This window comes from Apteryx mantelli, chromosome 6, assembly GCF_036417845.1.
Source record: "Apteryx mantelli isolate bAptMan1 chromosome 6, bAptMan1.hap1, whole genome shotgun sequence".
Taxonomy (NCBI): domain Eukaryota; kingdom Metazoa; phylum Chordata; class Aves; order Apterygiformes; family Apterygidae; genus Apteryx; species Apteryx mantelli.
The window spans coordinates 50796271-50810530 of NC_089983.1; the positions used below are offsets into that span (position 1 = coordinate 50796271).

A 14260-nucleotide genomic window follows, 5' to 3' on the forward strand; every position below is an offset into this window, starting at 1 on the left:
TCGGGAATAGCGGTTACACCGCGATGGCTTTTTTGTGTTAAAAGCCACGAAGGTGAAGACGGGAATTAGTGGGAACGGGCACATCTATCTTCTGATGCTCATCTTCAGAACACTTTGATGGTCTGGGCCATGGGAGAGGACACTCCAAGATGCAAAAGGCCATCCCAGCCTCCGGAAGCCCCGTGGTTTAAGGCCATCCCAGCCTCCGGAAACCCCACGGTTTAAGGCCATCCCAGCCTCCGGAAACCCCACGGTTTAAGGCCATCTCAGCCTCCGGAAACCCCGCGGTTTAAGGCCATCCCAGCCTCCGGAAACCCCGCGGTTTAAGGCCATCCCAGCCTCCCGAAACCCCGCGGTTTAAGGCCATCTCAGCCTCCGGAAACCCCGCGGTTTAAGGCCATCCCAGCCTCCGGAAACCCCAAGGTTTAAGGCCATCCCAGCCTCCGGAAACCCCAAGGTTTAAGGCCATCCCAGCCTCCGGAAACCCCGCGGTTTAAGGCCATCCCAGCCTCCGGAAACCCCACGGTTTAAGGCCATCCCAGCCTCCGGAAACCCCGCGGTTTAAGGCCATCCCAGCCTCCGGAAACCCCAAGGTTTAAGGCCATCCCAGCCTCCGGAAACCCCAAGGTTTAAGGCCATCCCAGCCTCCGGAAACCCCGCGTTTTGAGACCATCCCAGCCTCCAGAAGCCCCGCGGTTTAACTATGTTAGGCAGCTCTGGAAAGCCCGGGGCTTCGAGCTCAAATCCTGCCATGAGTCCCACCTAGGTGAGCGCTGTCCCCTCTGAGGGACCTGCCGAAAGGGCCGGAGCGAGAGACGGGGCAGCTCCGCACCGGGCTTCTGCCGGCACCGGCACCAGCAGGGACGCGGGAGGGTCCTGCAAAGGCTGCGCAGCTGCGCTGCAGCGCCGACGCGGTGTTGGAGAACCTGAGCAAACGCAAGGTGGTTTCAGGTTTGCCCCAGCCGGGACCGGAGGAAGACGTGGTCTGAAACGGAGCCAAGCGCAGCCCCAACGGGAACGTCGTTCCCACCCCTCGGGGTCGGCAGGGAAGCTCGGCCCTGGGGATGCGGCCAGCAGCAGCCCAGCCAAGCAGGACGCTGCACGAGCGCTGCCACCCGAAGCGGGGCGGGCCGGCGGCCCCTCGGCACACGTGCGCCCGCCGCACGCCGGGGCGCCGGGACGCCAGGGCAAGGGGCACGCCGCCGCAGTGGGAGGCCGAGCGGCCCCGTCCCGGCCTCGCTCCAGCGCGATGAGGGAAGGTGAACGGAGGCCGCGGGTGACCAGCCTGCAAAAGCGGCCAATGTGGGCGCTGCTCCCAGGGGCGCATTGCCAAGCCGCAATGACCGACATGAGGGGCTGCGCCGGGTAAGCGCCGCGGGAGGCTTCCCGGTGCCCTTAATCGGGCCAGGAGAACGCTCTGGAGGCTTCGGTTAAGCCTCGTTTGGGGCGGCCGACAGCAATAGCAGCAAGGGGGAGGAAGGCCAGCACGGCCCGGGGGCTCCACGGGGCCACGATGGTGGCGGGGGCCAGGCCGAGGGCTCCGTGGGGCTCCGTGGGGCTCCCCACGGGCTCACCACCCTCCCCGTCCCCCGCAGCGGGCTGGTGCACGTCAAGAACCCCCACCTGGAGGCCATGGACGAGGACGTCCTCTACCACCTCGACCTGGGCACCCGCACGCACGACCTTCCCGCCATGTTCGGCGACGTCAAGGTGAGGCGCAGGCGCTGCGCGGCGGCCTCCGGGCCGTGGGCCGTCAGCCCCGATGTCCCCAGCCCCCATGTCCCCGGCCCCCATGTCCCTCTGTGGGCAGCGTCCCCCAGCCCCGACGTCCCCAGCCCCCATGTCCCTGGCTCCCATGTCCCCAGCCCCAATGTCCCGCTGTGGGCAGCATCCCCCGGCCCCGACGTCCCAGCACCGGCAGGCAGCCGTGCCCGGGCCGCGCTCGGCTCCCCTCCGCCTGCGGAGGCCGGGAACGTTTGTCCCTTTCTCCCGTGGCTCGAGTCTCCCGCAGCGCTCACTGGTCACACGTGGCGCTGCCGACGGGAAACAACGGGACCACGGGCGCCTCCGACGTGCGGCTCCGCTCCACTCTGCTGGGACGGACAGGCGGCCCACAGAGCCGCTCGCTCGCGGCAGCGCCGGCGCAGGCGGCATCCCGACCCGCAAGGCGCCGACGGCGGCCGCTCCGTGTCGCCGGGAGTTCGTGCGCGTGGGCGGCAGCCCCAGCGGGATGCAGCCCTTGGCCGAGCTCGTGCAGCGGGAGCTGGGGCTGGGCAGCGGCGGGGGGCACCCGGCGGACCTCTGCGCCGGCACGGACCCTGCTACGCCACGTTCAGGGCCGGGCCGGTGCTCGCCGTCAGCGTGAGTACCGCGTGCAGTGCCGCGCGCGGGGGCTCATCCGTGGGGACCCCTCCTGCGCCCGCGACGAAGCCGCTGGACGTTTCGCCGTTTGCTGCTGAGGTTCCTCCATTCGCGTTGCGTTTCCCGCATCCCGCACGATCCGTTTTAAAAGCACCGGTGTTAGAGAGGAAACCACAGGCATATTGCGCAGCTCAGCAGTCTGGCGGTCCAGGCGGCAGAGACCACCTCCCACCACGCGTGGACTATGAAATACGCCTGAACGTATTACAGTAACACAAACTTTAAGGTAAAAACCTTGCTTTATTATTAATTATTCTTTAAGTGCAACAGTATGTTTGGCACTGCACAAGGGAAAAACAAATACAGTCCTTGCTGGCGTGTCCATATTGCATCGTTTCTTTAGGCAGGCGATGGGCAGCGTCAGCCACACGACAAAGCTCACACTTGGTTCCTCTAACAAAACCAAATCAAGCCTAACCTGCAGAAAAGCCCGAGGGAATCAATCCGACAGTATCCACGGGGGAAAAAAAAAAAAAAGAGTTTCTGCTCTTCCCTAGCCTGGCAGCAGTTGTGCCATGACTAGCGGAAAAGCCTGCGCTGAGCCTTGCCCGGGTGCTGCTCCTGCGGCGACGCGGCCCGGGCTCGAGCCTCCGCCTTGGCCGCGGGCGGGAGCAGGCTGCGCGCGGCCCCGAGGTGCTTGGTGCAGGGTTCTCGCCAACATCACATTTTTGCGAGTTGCTTAGAAATACAGATGAACTCGAACACACCGGAGGCAGGAAACCAGCTTCCTGCTTTGGATATTTATGGTGAGAATAAACTTTTTAAGTGTTGGCAGACAACTCGGGCCAATGTTCCAGAATAATAACGTGAAATGTTTTCATATATAAAACGTGATACAAACCTCATAGAACAACAGTCTCACAGCCAAATAAAAATAGACAATGCAATATGAAAACAGATTGCATATGTTACATTAACACTGCATCCTGAGATATACCTTCCTTTAGGATTTTGAACACGATAAGGTCTGCAAATAGAAAGAACAGAGGCTTTTTTCACAGAAAAAAATCCCATACTACAAACTTCATTTCACTTTTAACGGTAAGGCCAAGAAAAAGAAGGTTGAGCAACGGAGCAGAAACCTAGGGTGATCCCGTGCAGGAGCTACGTGCAGGCAGAGAAGAGGCAGCCTCAGTAACGCCAGGTTTGCAGGCATCTGGCGGAGGCGGCGCCGCGGCGGGGACGACGGGCTGGGAGGCGGCAGGCGGAGCGCGGGGTCGGAGGAGGAGGGGAAACGGGCTGGCACACACCGAGCGGGGAAGCTGGGGTCAGCGCGAAATGAAGGTCGATGGATGCCAGCAGCGGCGGCCCTGCTGCAGCCCCTCTGGGCGGAAATCCCGGCAGCGCCGCCGGCTGCTCCCGCCCTGCTGTGGCATTCCCGGAGCGGTGCTGGGACAGGGCCGGCACCCGGCACCTCCCGCAGGGCAGCAGCGCCGGCTCCCTCCATCACTAGATGGGCTCCGCTCCACCCAGACGGGCTGTAAAGACCCTGAGATGCCTCCTAAAATCCCGCTCGGCTTCCACGGGAAGCGCTCGGCGTGGTCCTGGGCTCCTGGCTGCCGTCGCGTGCCACCTCTTCGGCATCTCGAGGAATGCTTTTTTTCATTTTCTCTCCTCTCCGCAGCATGGGATGGGCATTCCTTCCATTTCCATCATGCTTCATGAGCTCATCAAGCTGCTGCACCACGCAAAATGCCGAGACGTTACCATCATACGCATTGGCACATCGGGAGGCTTGGGTAAGATATCCTTTTTGGCTCTTCCAGGCAAAAAGGCTATCGGTAAAAAGAATTCTCAGCAATAGGACATGTAATTATGAGCTTTTATATCTTGTCAGGTCCTCCAATATCAAATAACAACATGATATTTTATTTTGGGTTAAAACACCGCAAATTTCCAGTGGCTGGCTTAGTAGAACGCACATTTTCATAATGAACAACGTGCTTGAAATCAAAACATCTGAATATCACTTTTCAAGCAGAAACCACTTGACTAGGAGTCACTGGCGTGTTGTGAAACGCTCTCGGCGGCCCGGTGCACGCAGGATGCCAGCCGCCGGGACTGCAACGCGGCCGCCCCTCCGCGGCTGGAGGACGCGGGGTCTCGCTCCCAAGGAACCACTAACGGATAAATTTCAATTAGCCTCTGACACCTGTTTTACTCACTAAAAAAAAAAAAAATCACAGTCACACTTATGCCTATATGGATTTCCCCGTCGTGCTGAAGACAGGCCGTCAGTATCACGAGCGCTGGCTTAGCCTCAGCCTTTGGTTTCGCAGGGATCGAGCCCGGCTCCGTCGTGATAACAGACACGGCGGTGGATTCCTTCTTCCAGCTGCGCTTCGAGCAGGCGGTCCTGGACGCCGTGGTGGTGCGAAGCACCGAGCTCGACAAGGGCCTGGCAGAGGAGCTGCTGCGCTGCAGCGAGGAGCTCCACGACTTCCCGACGCTCATCGGGCACACTATGTGCACCTACAATTTTTATGAAGGTAAAATGACCTATAATTTCTTTTTTTTCCCCACAAACATAATGCTAAATCTTTATATTCTTATGCAAGCAAAATTATCGATGCTGTCAAAATATAAGGTCGGTAGGAGTTGATCCATCTTGCGTTTTAGAGTTTGTTTAGAGGCCAGAACAAGATGCACTTTCGTAATGTGCAATACCGACTCGAGCGCTTTCCCGGCGCCAGCGCTCCTCCATGAATTGGCCTCTCTTGCATCGGCCACGTGGTCAGATTTGGTACCATCACGTCTGCAAGGCAAACGCTGTTGTGGCTGCGGCAGCAGGTCAGGCGCTGCGATCCGCCCCGGCACGGTCGCTCCCTTGGGAAACGCAGGTCCCAGACAGGACTTCTGCCGCCTCCCGGTCTGCGGCACCGCGGGAGCCACCTGCAGCCGGAGCGGCTCCCACGGCGGGAGGCCGCCAGCCTCGGCCTGCAGAGAAAATACCCCTTGTCTGCAGCCATGCAGTGACGCCAACAGACGCGTTACACGAAGCCCCTTCCGATGACAGGATTATGCTTCCAAATTGCCAAACAGTAGAAAAATGTCCAGAAGTATGTGACGTTTATGTAAATAAATTTTGGCTAGTCAGCGCTACTCTGGAACTTTTTCCTTTACAAAATTAAATGCCGATTACAAAGCTGATAAAATGGAATAAATGAAGAATTAATAATTTGAGGACTATTTATAAACCTTTGGATCTGCTGGCAAATGTGGCCATCTGTGTATTGCTCCAGGCCGTGCTTTATTTAAATGAAAACCATTTGAGAGGATTAACAGTAGGAATGACGGCAAAACGAAACATGCAGCCAGGTTAGTACGGCTGCAGGTAGAGATTTCCCTGAGCAAAGGACCTGACAGGCTGCGCGAGCAGCACAGCCGCACCGGGCACGGGTTCGCTCCGTGCACCCAGGCGCAACTGCAAAATGCCCAGAACAGGCCGTGGCATTAGCAGAAAAGTGGCTAAAAAAACGTGGGCAGGAGGGAGGAGGCGCTCTGCTCCGATGAGAGCAGGCGTCTCCACAGCCCTCGCGCCCCGGCGCCGGCCCCAGCCCCATCGCAGACACGTGGAGCGATGCAGCGGGACCTGCCAGCGGCCACCGTCCCACCGAGCGCGATGCCGGGGACACCGACACGAGGGCTGGTGTTGGAGCCAGCGTCGGTGTCGGCAGGGGACCGGGACCCCAGCCAGCTCTGGGCCACCCCGAGCCGGGAACGCCGCCTCGGACTGCGCCGGCCATTGCTGAGCCCTCACGAAAAACTAAACCAAAGCCAAGAGGGTTTTTCCTCTCCTCGCTTTTCTCCGTTCTGCGCAGTTCGCTCTGCCTCTTCCGCAGCAATCTGGCATTTTTCAGATTTCATCTGCCAGACCTTGAGCTGATGCACGTCACGGGCCTCAGAAGAGCTGTGACAGTTTGCACCCGCTGAGCACATACCCCGTACACTCAAACATCTGCGGGCTTAGTCTTCCTTTTTATAAATGTTAAGACCTACATAATTTTCTCCTCTGTACTGAGACATAGCACACTGGCTTTAAAATTTGAGGTTAATTGGAATATGAATTAAGTAACCTGATGAGCACTGTTCACATGAAAGATTAGTTTTGAAATAAAAGGTAGACATTATTGGACTTCCTAATTGGAACCCTTAAAAGGGGCAAGTAATGACACTTCTCTTTTTCCTTTCAAGGTCAGGGGAGATTAGATGGAGCACTGTGCTCTTTTTCCAGTGAAAAAAGCTAGAGTACTTGAAAAGAGCTTATAAAGCCAGTGTGAGAAATACTGAAATGGAGTCTACTGTGTTTGCTGCCACGTGCGGGCTCTGCGGTTTGAAAGGTAAGGCTCCTCGTGCAGGCTGCTGCTTTCTCCTTGTCACACCCTCGCGCGCCGTGACTTTAGCTGGCACGAAGATTTGGTTTGTTAAGAGATTTATACAGCCTGAAGGCCAAAAATCCATTCTAAATTTATTTCACTGTAAAAGTACATTAAAACAAATTTTGTGGCTCAGGAAGAAGGAGCTCGTTGTAAAAAGTGTAACTACACGTTGGAAGAAACAAAATTCAACTCCCCCTCATCCTTTTCCCAGGCTTAAAACATTTCTTGGCTGTACCAATATAGCTGTTTTTCCCTTTTTTACTGGCCGCAAAGGTCGATTGTTTCCTGCTAACATAAAAGGAGCATATTTTCAGTGCAGTGTGATAAATGGATTTTCCAGGCAGTTTTTGCCAGTTCGGTTCCTTGGGAGCTTAAAGATGCTTCTCACAAGCGGAGCCCTCAGGGGAGGCGGCGGGAACGAGCCTGGTCCCTCTCTCCAGCGGCAAATGCTGCAGACACGGTATTTTAGCGCAGCAAATATCTGTGGTCGCAAACGGGCTGAGGCACAGCCTCAGTTTTGCCGCAGCTGCCGTCGTCTGCGCGACGCTCCTCGACCGCCTGGAGGGCGACCAGACCCGGGCGCCCCGCGCGGTGCTGCTGGAGTATCAGCAGCGGCCCCGGCGCCTGATCGCCGCCTTCATCGAGGAGCGCCTGGGGCCGCGTCCTCCCGTGGGCGACGCGCGGCTCCCACGCAGCCCGTAGCGATGCCGCGAGCGCGGCGGGGCTGCCGGGGCGCTGCGGGCGCAGGTGGCACCGTGCGCACCAGCGGGGACCTCGGTGCCGCTCGTTCCCCTGCCTTGCTCGCCGCCTCCGCTGCAGCCAGCGCGGCAGGTACGAGGGGCCTCTCCTGAAACCAGCGCTCTTTGGGCAAGCAGACCCTTCTCCGGGGAGCTGAAAACGAAGGGTGCAAGCGCAAAGCGCAACCACAGGCGCCTCTACGGCCAGGCACCACCGCGTCACCCGTGATGATGGCAGCGAGATCCGGGGAGCCGGTTGTATAGGATCGAGGACCTAAGATCCGATGGGAATTACACCGACTTACTCGTACGTCCAAGGAATGTTTGAGCGGAAAAGTACACTGAAAATATGACTGTGTTAGGAAACTGTATGTTCCATACTCCCTCTTCAAACAGTCATAAATTATTGTCCCATTAGGGTCACTCACCCCCATAGTGATCCTTTGGAAAGGAGATTGTTTTGTGCCTGGCTTAATGCCAAAAGCTAAGGAAATGAGACACAAAATTAAGCCGCATTTGTGGACGTTATTGTCACTCACTGCTGTTGTGAAGGCTGTTCAGAATTTTATTCTGATAATATTTAAGAGCTGTCAAAACCTGATCAGTACCAAAGTATTTAAACAGAAGATGTCAACACATGGGAGCTCCACTTTACACAGAATAATATATATTACACAGAGGAAGGAGCGTCACCCGCGTCTCGTAGCCAGTGGATTTGGGTGCTGGGCACACTGTAGATCATATTGCTGATCCAAATTTAATTTAATTTCAGATATCTGACAGGGACTGCATCTTTCACATTCATTTGCTAATCAGCATATTACAATACATAAAATGATCTTTAAGTGCCTGATCTCTGGTACATCTCAGTTCGCTCCTGTGAAAAAGTGAACTCCCACTGTCTACAGGAGAAGGAGACCTGTTCCTAGTTTCCATTCCGGGAACCAAACAGGAACCAACATCCTTTCAGAATTGAAATAAAATCATTTCAATCACTTCTTACATATAATCTAACCTACAATTCAAACTCAATTCCGCAAAGTCTGAAATCTGTTTCGAGGACCTTCTGTACTGAGTAGCAACAGGTACCACCATTTCTTTGTGAAAGTAATTTATAACCACTCCAGTAAAAGAAACTCAATGCCGTAACATTTTGCCTCGTTTGACAGGTGACGTTTGCTCCACTGTAGCTAACAGTACCACAGTCTTGATCATTAACTTTGCGGAAGATAGTGAATTCTTTATTTTCTAGAACATTATGCAGTTAAGAGACTCTTATTTTTCTTATTTTGCTTTTAACTTAATGATTACATTGTTAAATGATTTTTCTGTTACACATTTTAAGTTAACCCTCTTTAAGGGTTTCAGATTAGTCAGTTAATAGTTTACAGCGCTCAGAACCCGTGTCCTTGGTGAGCTCGTTTTCAAAACACTAACCACTACTGCAAAGGCCCCTCTATTTTTAGAGGGATCAGAACTGGCATTGCAGTCACTCACATTTTTTCTTTTTCTATAAATGGTAGCAACTTTGGAGAATGCGAACATAAGCTTGTGGGCACACAAGTTTGCACAAACATGAGCTTGCAAAACTGATCTTGCCCCCTCCCTGCTCCAGTCGGACACTTGACTTTGAAGTGTTAGTTAGTAGCTAAGCTACTTTTCTGACTACCAAAATTCATAGAAGTACAGTATATCCTAAAACTGAAAGACTTCATTTTCCTGAAGAAAGTGTTCTCAGGCTTTAAAAAATAATCAAACTGTTAGCCAAACCCCATACGCTTCATACATCTGCATAAAGGCTAGCTAGAATCAGAAGTGTTATCCTTACCAAGTGCGAAATAACAGAGTAGGACCATCAGAGCAACGCAACAGGCGGTGGTTGAGAAGTATATTTCCAACAGAAAAGGTCTCAATAAACATTTTCTAAATAAATATTTTTTTTATGCAAGTAATTTCATGCATCTTTCCACAAAAATAACTTTAATTTTTTTAATTCTTTCTTATAAATAAAATGTAGAAAGCATTTGTGATGAAAACACATGTCCTTATAAGCATTTCCATTTTATTCTTCTTGGTCTTAAACCTCCCTTGCTCTTAGCAGTCTGTTGCACTGCTCTTCCCTTGGTCTTTCTGGGACCCTTCTTGGCTTCTCCGTCTGCTTACGGCTTTGTGCCCTCGGACACCCAGGCCAGAGTCAAGCTCCTGCCCAGACACTCAGAGACACTCGCTCAGATCAGACCTGAGCTACAGAACCGTGTCGGCATCACCATCAGAGCGAGCTGTGAAAAATTCACGCGGCTCGACGCTGCTGGCAAACGCTCGGGGCAGGCTGCAGAGCACGTCGGCAGAAGAGGACGTTTTGTCCTGCCGTTTAAGAAGGTGGCAAGTGACGACTAGCAGTAAAACTCTTCTCCTGGCGGGTGCCACGTCTGCACTAATGGATCCACTGGCAGAGCAGAGACAAGGCCATCACCTGTCCTGATGCCCAAGTTCTCCTTTGGGTAATGAGGAGGCGCTGATCAGGTGTGTGATCCACTGACCCAGACAACCCATTACAGTATTACGTTAATGAAGTTCCTATCACTGTCTAGATATACAAACATGGGTGTTCAGATCCTTCTGCTATTTATTGCCCTTCGAAATTAGTGGTTAAACTGCTAATTGTATCTTGTTTACATATATTTTACACTCCTCTTATGTAAGGCTTGAAAACAAAATCAGTTACAAAATAAAATGACATCAATTTCCCTTTCACTTAATTGAATCATATTCAGTGGTTTTCAGCTGCAAAATAAAGATCCCAGAGCTGAAATGTTATTTCTAATTTTATAGTTTATTCTGAAAGACTAATTTGCAATATGAAATTGTTTGGGTGATTGGTTTGCAGTAAACATGATGCACCAAATTGGTTTCTAAATATGGACAAAGGTTAAGTTTCTTCTTATAATAATCAAGGAATAATAGAAGCATTCATGATAATGAGGATTTTATAATTAAAAAAAAATCAAATTTTCAAGCAACCTGGAATGAAAGTTATGTGGGATGCATTTATATACCGTAACATAATCTAAAATAACTATTCTGCAAAGTTATTTTGGATTTATGTTGCCAATTACAAAACAAACAGAGCTCCTACTCAAAATGCTATTTATCAGATTAGCCTGTAATTTCTGTGGGAATCTTTCATGCACAGATGTCCCACCTTCCCATGGAAAAGGACATTGCAAGTTCTGCAGCGTTATACTACAACAGCCTGCGCCCATGAAACCTCTACAGAACCAAGGCAGGGCCAAGCCAGCAAACAGGGCGATAGGATTTCTTGGGTAAACGCCTTTCGGTCATGTAGTTTCAAGGAGTAAGGAGCGGAGCCTCAGGAACTAGTGGCCCTTGGCCCTCCTAAAACACCCAAACCACTCAGTCCAGAGCAGAGCTGTGGAAAACACTGCTGGGGAAAACGTCGGAATAAATTGTGTATAAACCTTCAAAGTGGCTCCCTTCATACCCAGTCTTCCTGCAGGTTTTTTGAAGGGGTTCAATTTGACTTGAAACAACTAAATTACAGTTCCAGTATATTGCGTTCCTAAAGAATACGATGTTATGAAGCTGTGCTCAGGATTGTGGGGGAGTGTAAAATGGTGCACTGAGCGTCACACAGGAAATGCAAACTGTTTTTTTAAAATGAGTGCAGACACAGTAGTTCCATGAAACAGCCTATGGGAAGTTTATCAAAAGTTTCACAAAATAGCCAAGACCATACCCCAGTGTTCTCTCAATTCTTGATATGTGACGGCAGCTACGGTTTAAAAGCTGTAGATTCCATATCTTTTCTTGGAAGCTTCAATGGAGGAATTTTTGGTAAAATCTCTTTTGCGTAAAGTGTTTTATGAAGTCCCGCTTCTCGAAGAGCTAGCTCAACACGAAGCCTAGGGTCTGAAATGATCTGTTAAAACAAACCACAACAACAATGAGCAGAAGCAAAACAATAATTTCCTCAAACACACAGTATATCTTACAGGTAATTTGTGAATGTATACTTTAAAAGAGTATAAAATAAAGCCTTCAAAAGTAGAGAAAATCTGCAAAGAGCTGACTCAAACTAGCTAATGAGCGCAGGAAAGGCCGGGCTGGCCCAGCCCCAAGGGACCTGCGCAGACCTTTGCGGCCCGCTCCTGTTGTGCTCCTCCAGCACCTACAACCACAGGGTCACACAGCTCACCCCACCTACTACACCTAATGTGTTTATTTTTACACGCATTTTATTCCACATTCTACAGTTATCTATTTAGGATATACTGATACTATTACTATCATATTACTATTATGATATATTTGCATACAATAAACTATATAGTACAATTATAGACAATTACCTGTTGTTCATTGTATGTATGCAACTTAAATAGTGGCTTTTGAAGAACAAATTCTTCTTCAGTTCCAATGCCCATCCTAGCTTTAGATGCCACTGTATCAAACACCGCTCTCGCTGGATCTAATTTTGCAACAACGGCAACCTAAAATACATTATATGAAAACAACAACTACTTCACTATCTGTGTAGAGCTAAGGTGAGAAAAGGTCATTATCAGTAACACATCCTTTGACAACATGATCACTTACCTAGTTTAAAAATTCCAGAAGGTGTTTTACACCACTTTGCATGCATATATAAATGTTGTAAAGCTTAACATTTGAGTCCAGAGCTTGAGTACGCCCTCCGGGGATTCTGGGCTAGGTCCCAAGGCCAGCGACTTGCGTTTTGGGTCACAGTGCGCGGGCTCCAAAACCCTTCAGAACTCAGACCCTGACTAGGCTTGTCTCTTAGTTACGTTACGCTCACGCAGAAGTCGGCCCCAGAACAGACCACTTACTCCAGCCATACATCCCATTACCGATCCCACTCAGGGTTGCACAACTACCATTTTCACCTCCCGAGCTCTGCCGGTTCCTTTCCCTCCACGCCTCTGACCTGATGTCTATCAACAACTACTGCCTTCTGTTCAGGGCCGACCTAAAAACGCAGTTGTCTTCTGCTTCCAAAATTCAAGGCAACCAGACCCATCAGATCTCGGATGAGGAACACCTGAGACGCCGCGCAGGGCAGGAACCCTCAGTTTCATCCCTGAGCTCAGAGGCTCTTTGGGTGCCTACGACTAGCAGCAGTGCACCACCAGGACGCACACGCCAAAGCGCTCTGAGAAGCACCGCAACAATACGGAACGAGAGGGAAAGAGTAACATCCTCTGACTGAAGGCTGAAAGCGGCAGGAAAACCGCTTTGACAGAGAATAATAAACCCGGAGACTTTTCCCAGCTTCCCTGCTTTGAACTGGGGACAATGTACTTGGCCGTGCTTAGTACAGCACCGTGCAGAACCGCTGTTAACTAGAGGATCGCCCGTCGCGTGGGCAGGCTGCACACGGAATAACCTGGATATTGGGGATGCCAACTGTTAGTCCTTGAAAACCAAGAATAAATTTGAAAGCTGGATGGAGTTTCTGTGACTGGCATCGCTACCTCATCATACCCCCGGTAGGAAATAAGCCCGTGCTAAGCTTTAGGCCACCAGAAAAGAGCATTTCCGCGGATACGAGCACGGTAACAGCGGTGGGCGTGATGGAGGGCGCAGCTCGGTGGCTATCAAGGGGAGGGAGCAACAGCACCCTCCGCTCTGCAGCGGAGACGGGCAGCAGCTGGCACGCAAAACCAGCAACCAAAAGGAACCAGCGGGCTCATAACCGAGCAATACTTATATTCCTGGAGGTCCAATCTTTCTTCTTTTTCTTCTGATGGAAATAAAGGTATTCAGACAAGTCGTTCACGGTTTTTACTGAATCACGGGCAACAACAGCGAGTAATATGTCACAAATAACTTCGTACCTTGTTTGGGCTTTTTCTTTAAGCATATCTGTTTTAACTGTTTAATTTCCTGGGGCTAGATCAGTATCAGAGATTCTCTCAGAGACTGTATTGCACGTGAGTCACGGTTTGGAGTCTACAGGTTTTAGATGCTTTTTTCATTGCGCAGTTTCTTTGTGTTAAAATATATAGATATAGGTTAATACTACTTTGGAAAATACAGCAAGATTCATGAGGAAAATAAAGTCAGGGCACACCAACTGAAAAGCTATTGACAAAAAAATTATATAGAATTGTCCATGATAATTATTTTTTTCCGACCCTCTTTTTAATAATATGTTACCTTTATATTTACAGGGTGTCAAAACACACAAACTGGATAACTTTTCTAAAGATCTTACTGTTTTCCTCATAAAACTAAGGGGTATATTTCATGGATTAGTATTTCATCAGTATGAAACACAGAGAATAAATATTGGTTAGAAAAAATAACAAAGCAGAAGCTATACCATTCTGGCCAAAGGCAATTCTAGAAGCATTTTTACCTTGGTAAGAGAATTGGATCGGTCAGTAGAGATGAACAGATCATGCCTCTCAACCGGCATTACTGCCACTCATAAAATATGATGCAAAAGCCAATGCAATTGAACCAATAACTTAGAAAAGACCTAATAGAATTCTTAATAATGCATTGACAATCTAAAATCAATACTGTTATTACAACAAAATATTTAACTGAATCAGATTTTTAAAAATAGATTATTATTTACTGGAAATGAGCTTGAATTCAAGCATTTAAAAAAAGACTGAAATACCAGCCAAATTGATCCCTGAGGTTTATTTATTCCTATTCTGTTCACTCTCCCAC

The 14260-nt window shown here is 50.5% G+C and overlaps 2 protein-coding genes across 13 annotated transcripts in view; one reads left to right on the forward strand and one right to left on the reverse strand.

Moving 5' to 3' along the window:
• The first annotated feature begins 1339 nt into the window (after positions 1 to 1339).
• Positions 1340 to 7502, forward strand: UPP2 (uridine phosphorylase 2). The gene is given in 9 exon segments (XM_067298641.1): positions 1340 to 1365; positions 1596 to 1710; positions 2201 to 2320; positions 2323 to 2361; positions 4046 to 4160; positions 4701 to 4910; positions 6616 to 6654; positions 6657 to 6761; positions 7327 to 7502. Coding segments are annotated over 9 exon segments (945 nt in total).
• A 582-nt stretch (positions 7503 to 8084) lies between these two features.
• Positions 8085 to 14260, reverse strand: part of CCDC148 (coiled-coil domain containing 148) — an 83557-nt gene continuing 77381 nt past the window's right edge. For 6 of the 12 annotated variants that reach the window (XM_067299464.1, XM_067299465.1, XM_013945163.2 and 3 more), the window contains 2 exons: positions 11908 to 12048; positions 8085 to 11477 (listed from right to left, as the gene is read on the reverse strand). In XM_067299464.1, the coding sequence (XP_067155565.1) occupies positions 11331 to 11477; positions 11908 to 12048 (288 nt within the window). In that variant the 3' untranslated portion in view covers positions 8085 to 11330. Of the gene's footprint in view, positions 11478 to 11907; positions 13565 to 14260 lie in introns of those variants that run through there. The other 6 variants (XR_010884619.1, XR_010884620.1, XR_010884618.1 and 3 more) reach the window with 2 other exon arrangements.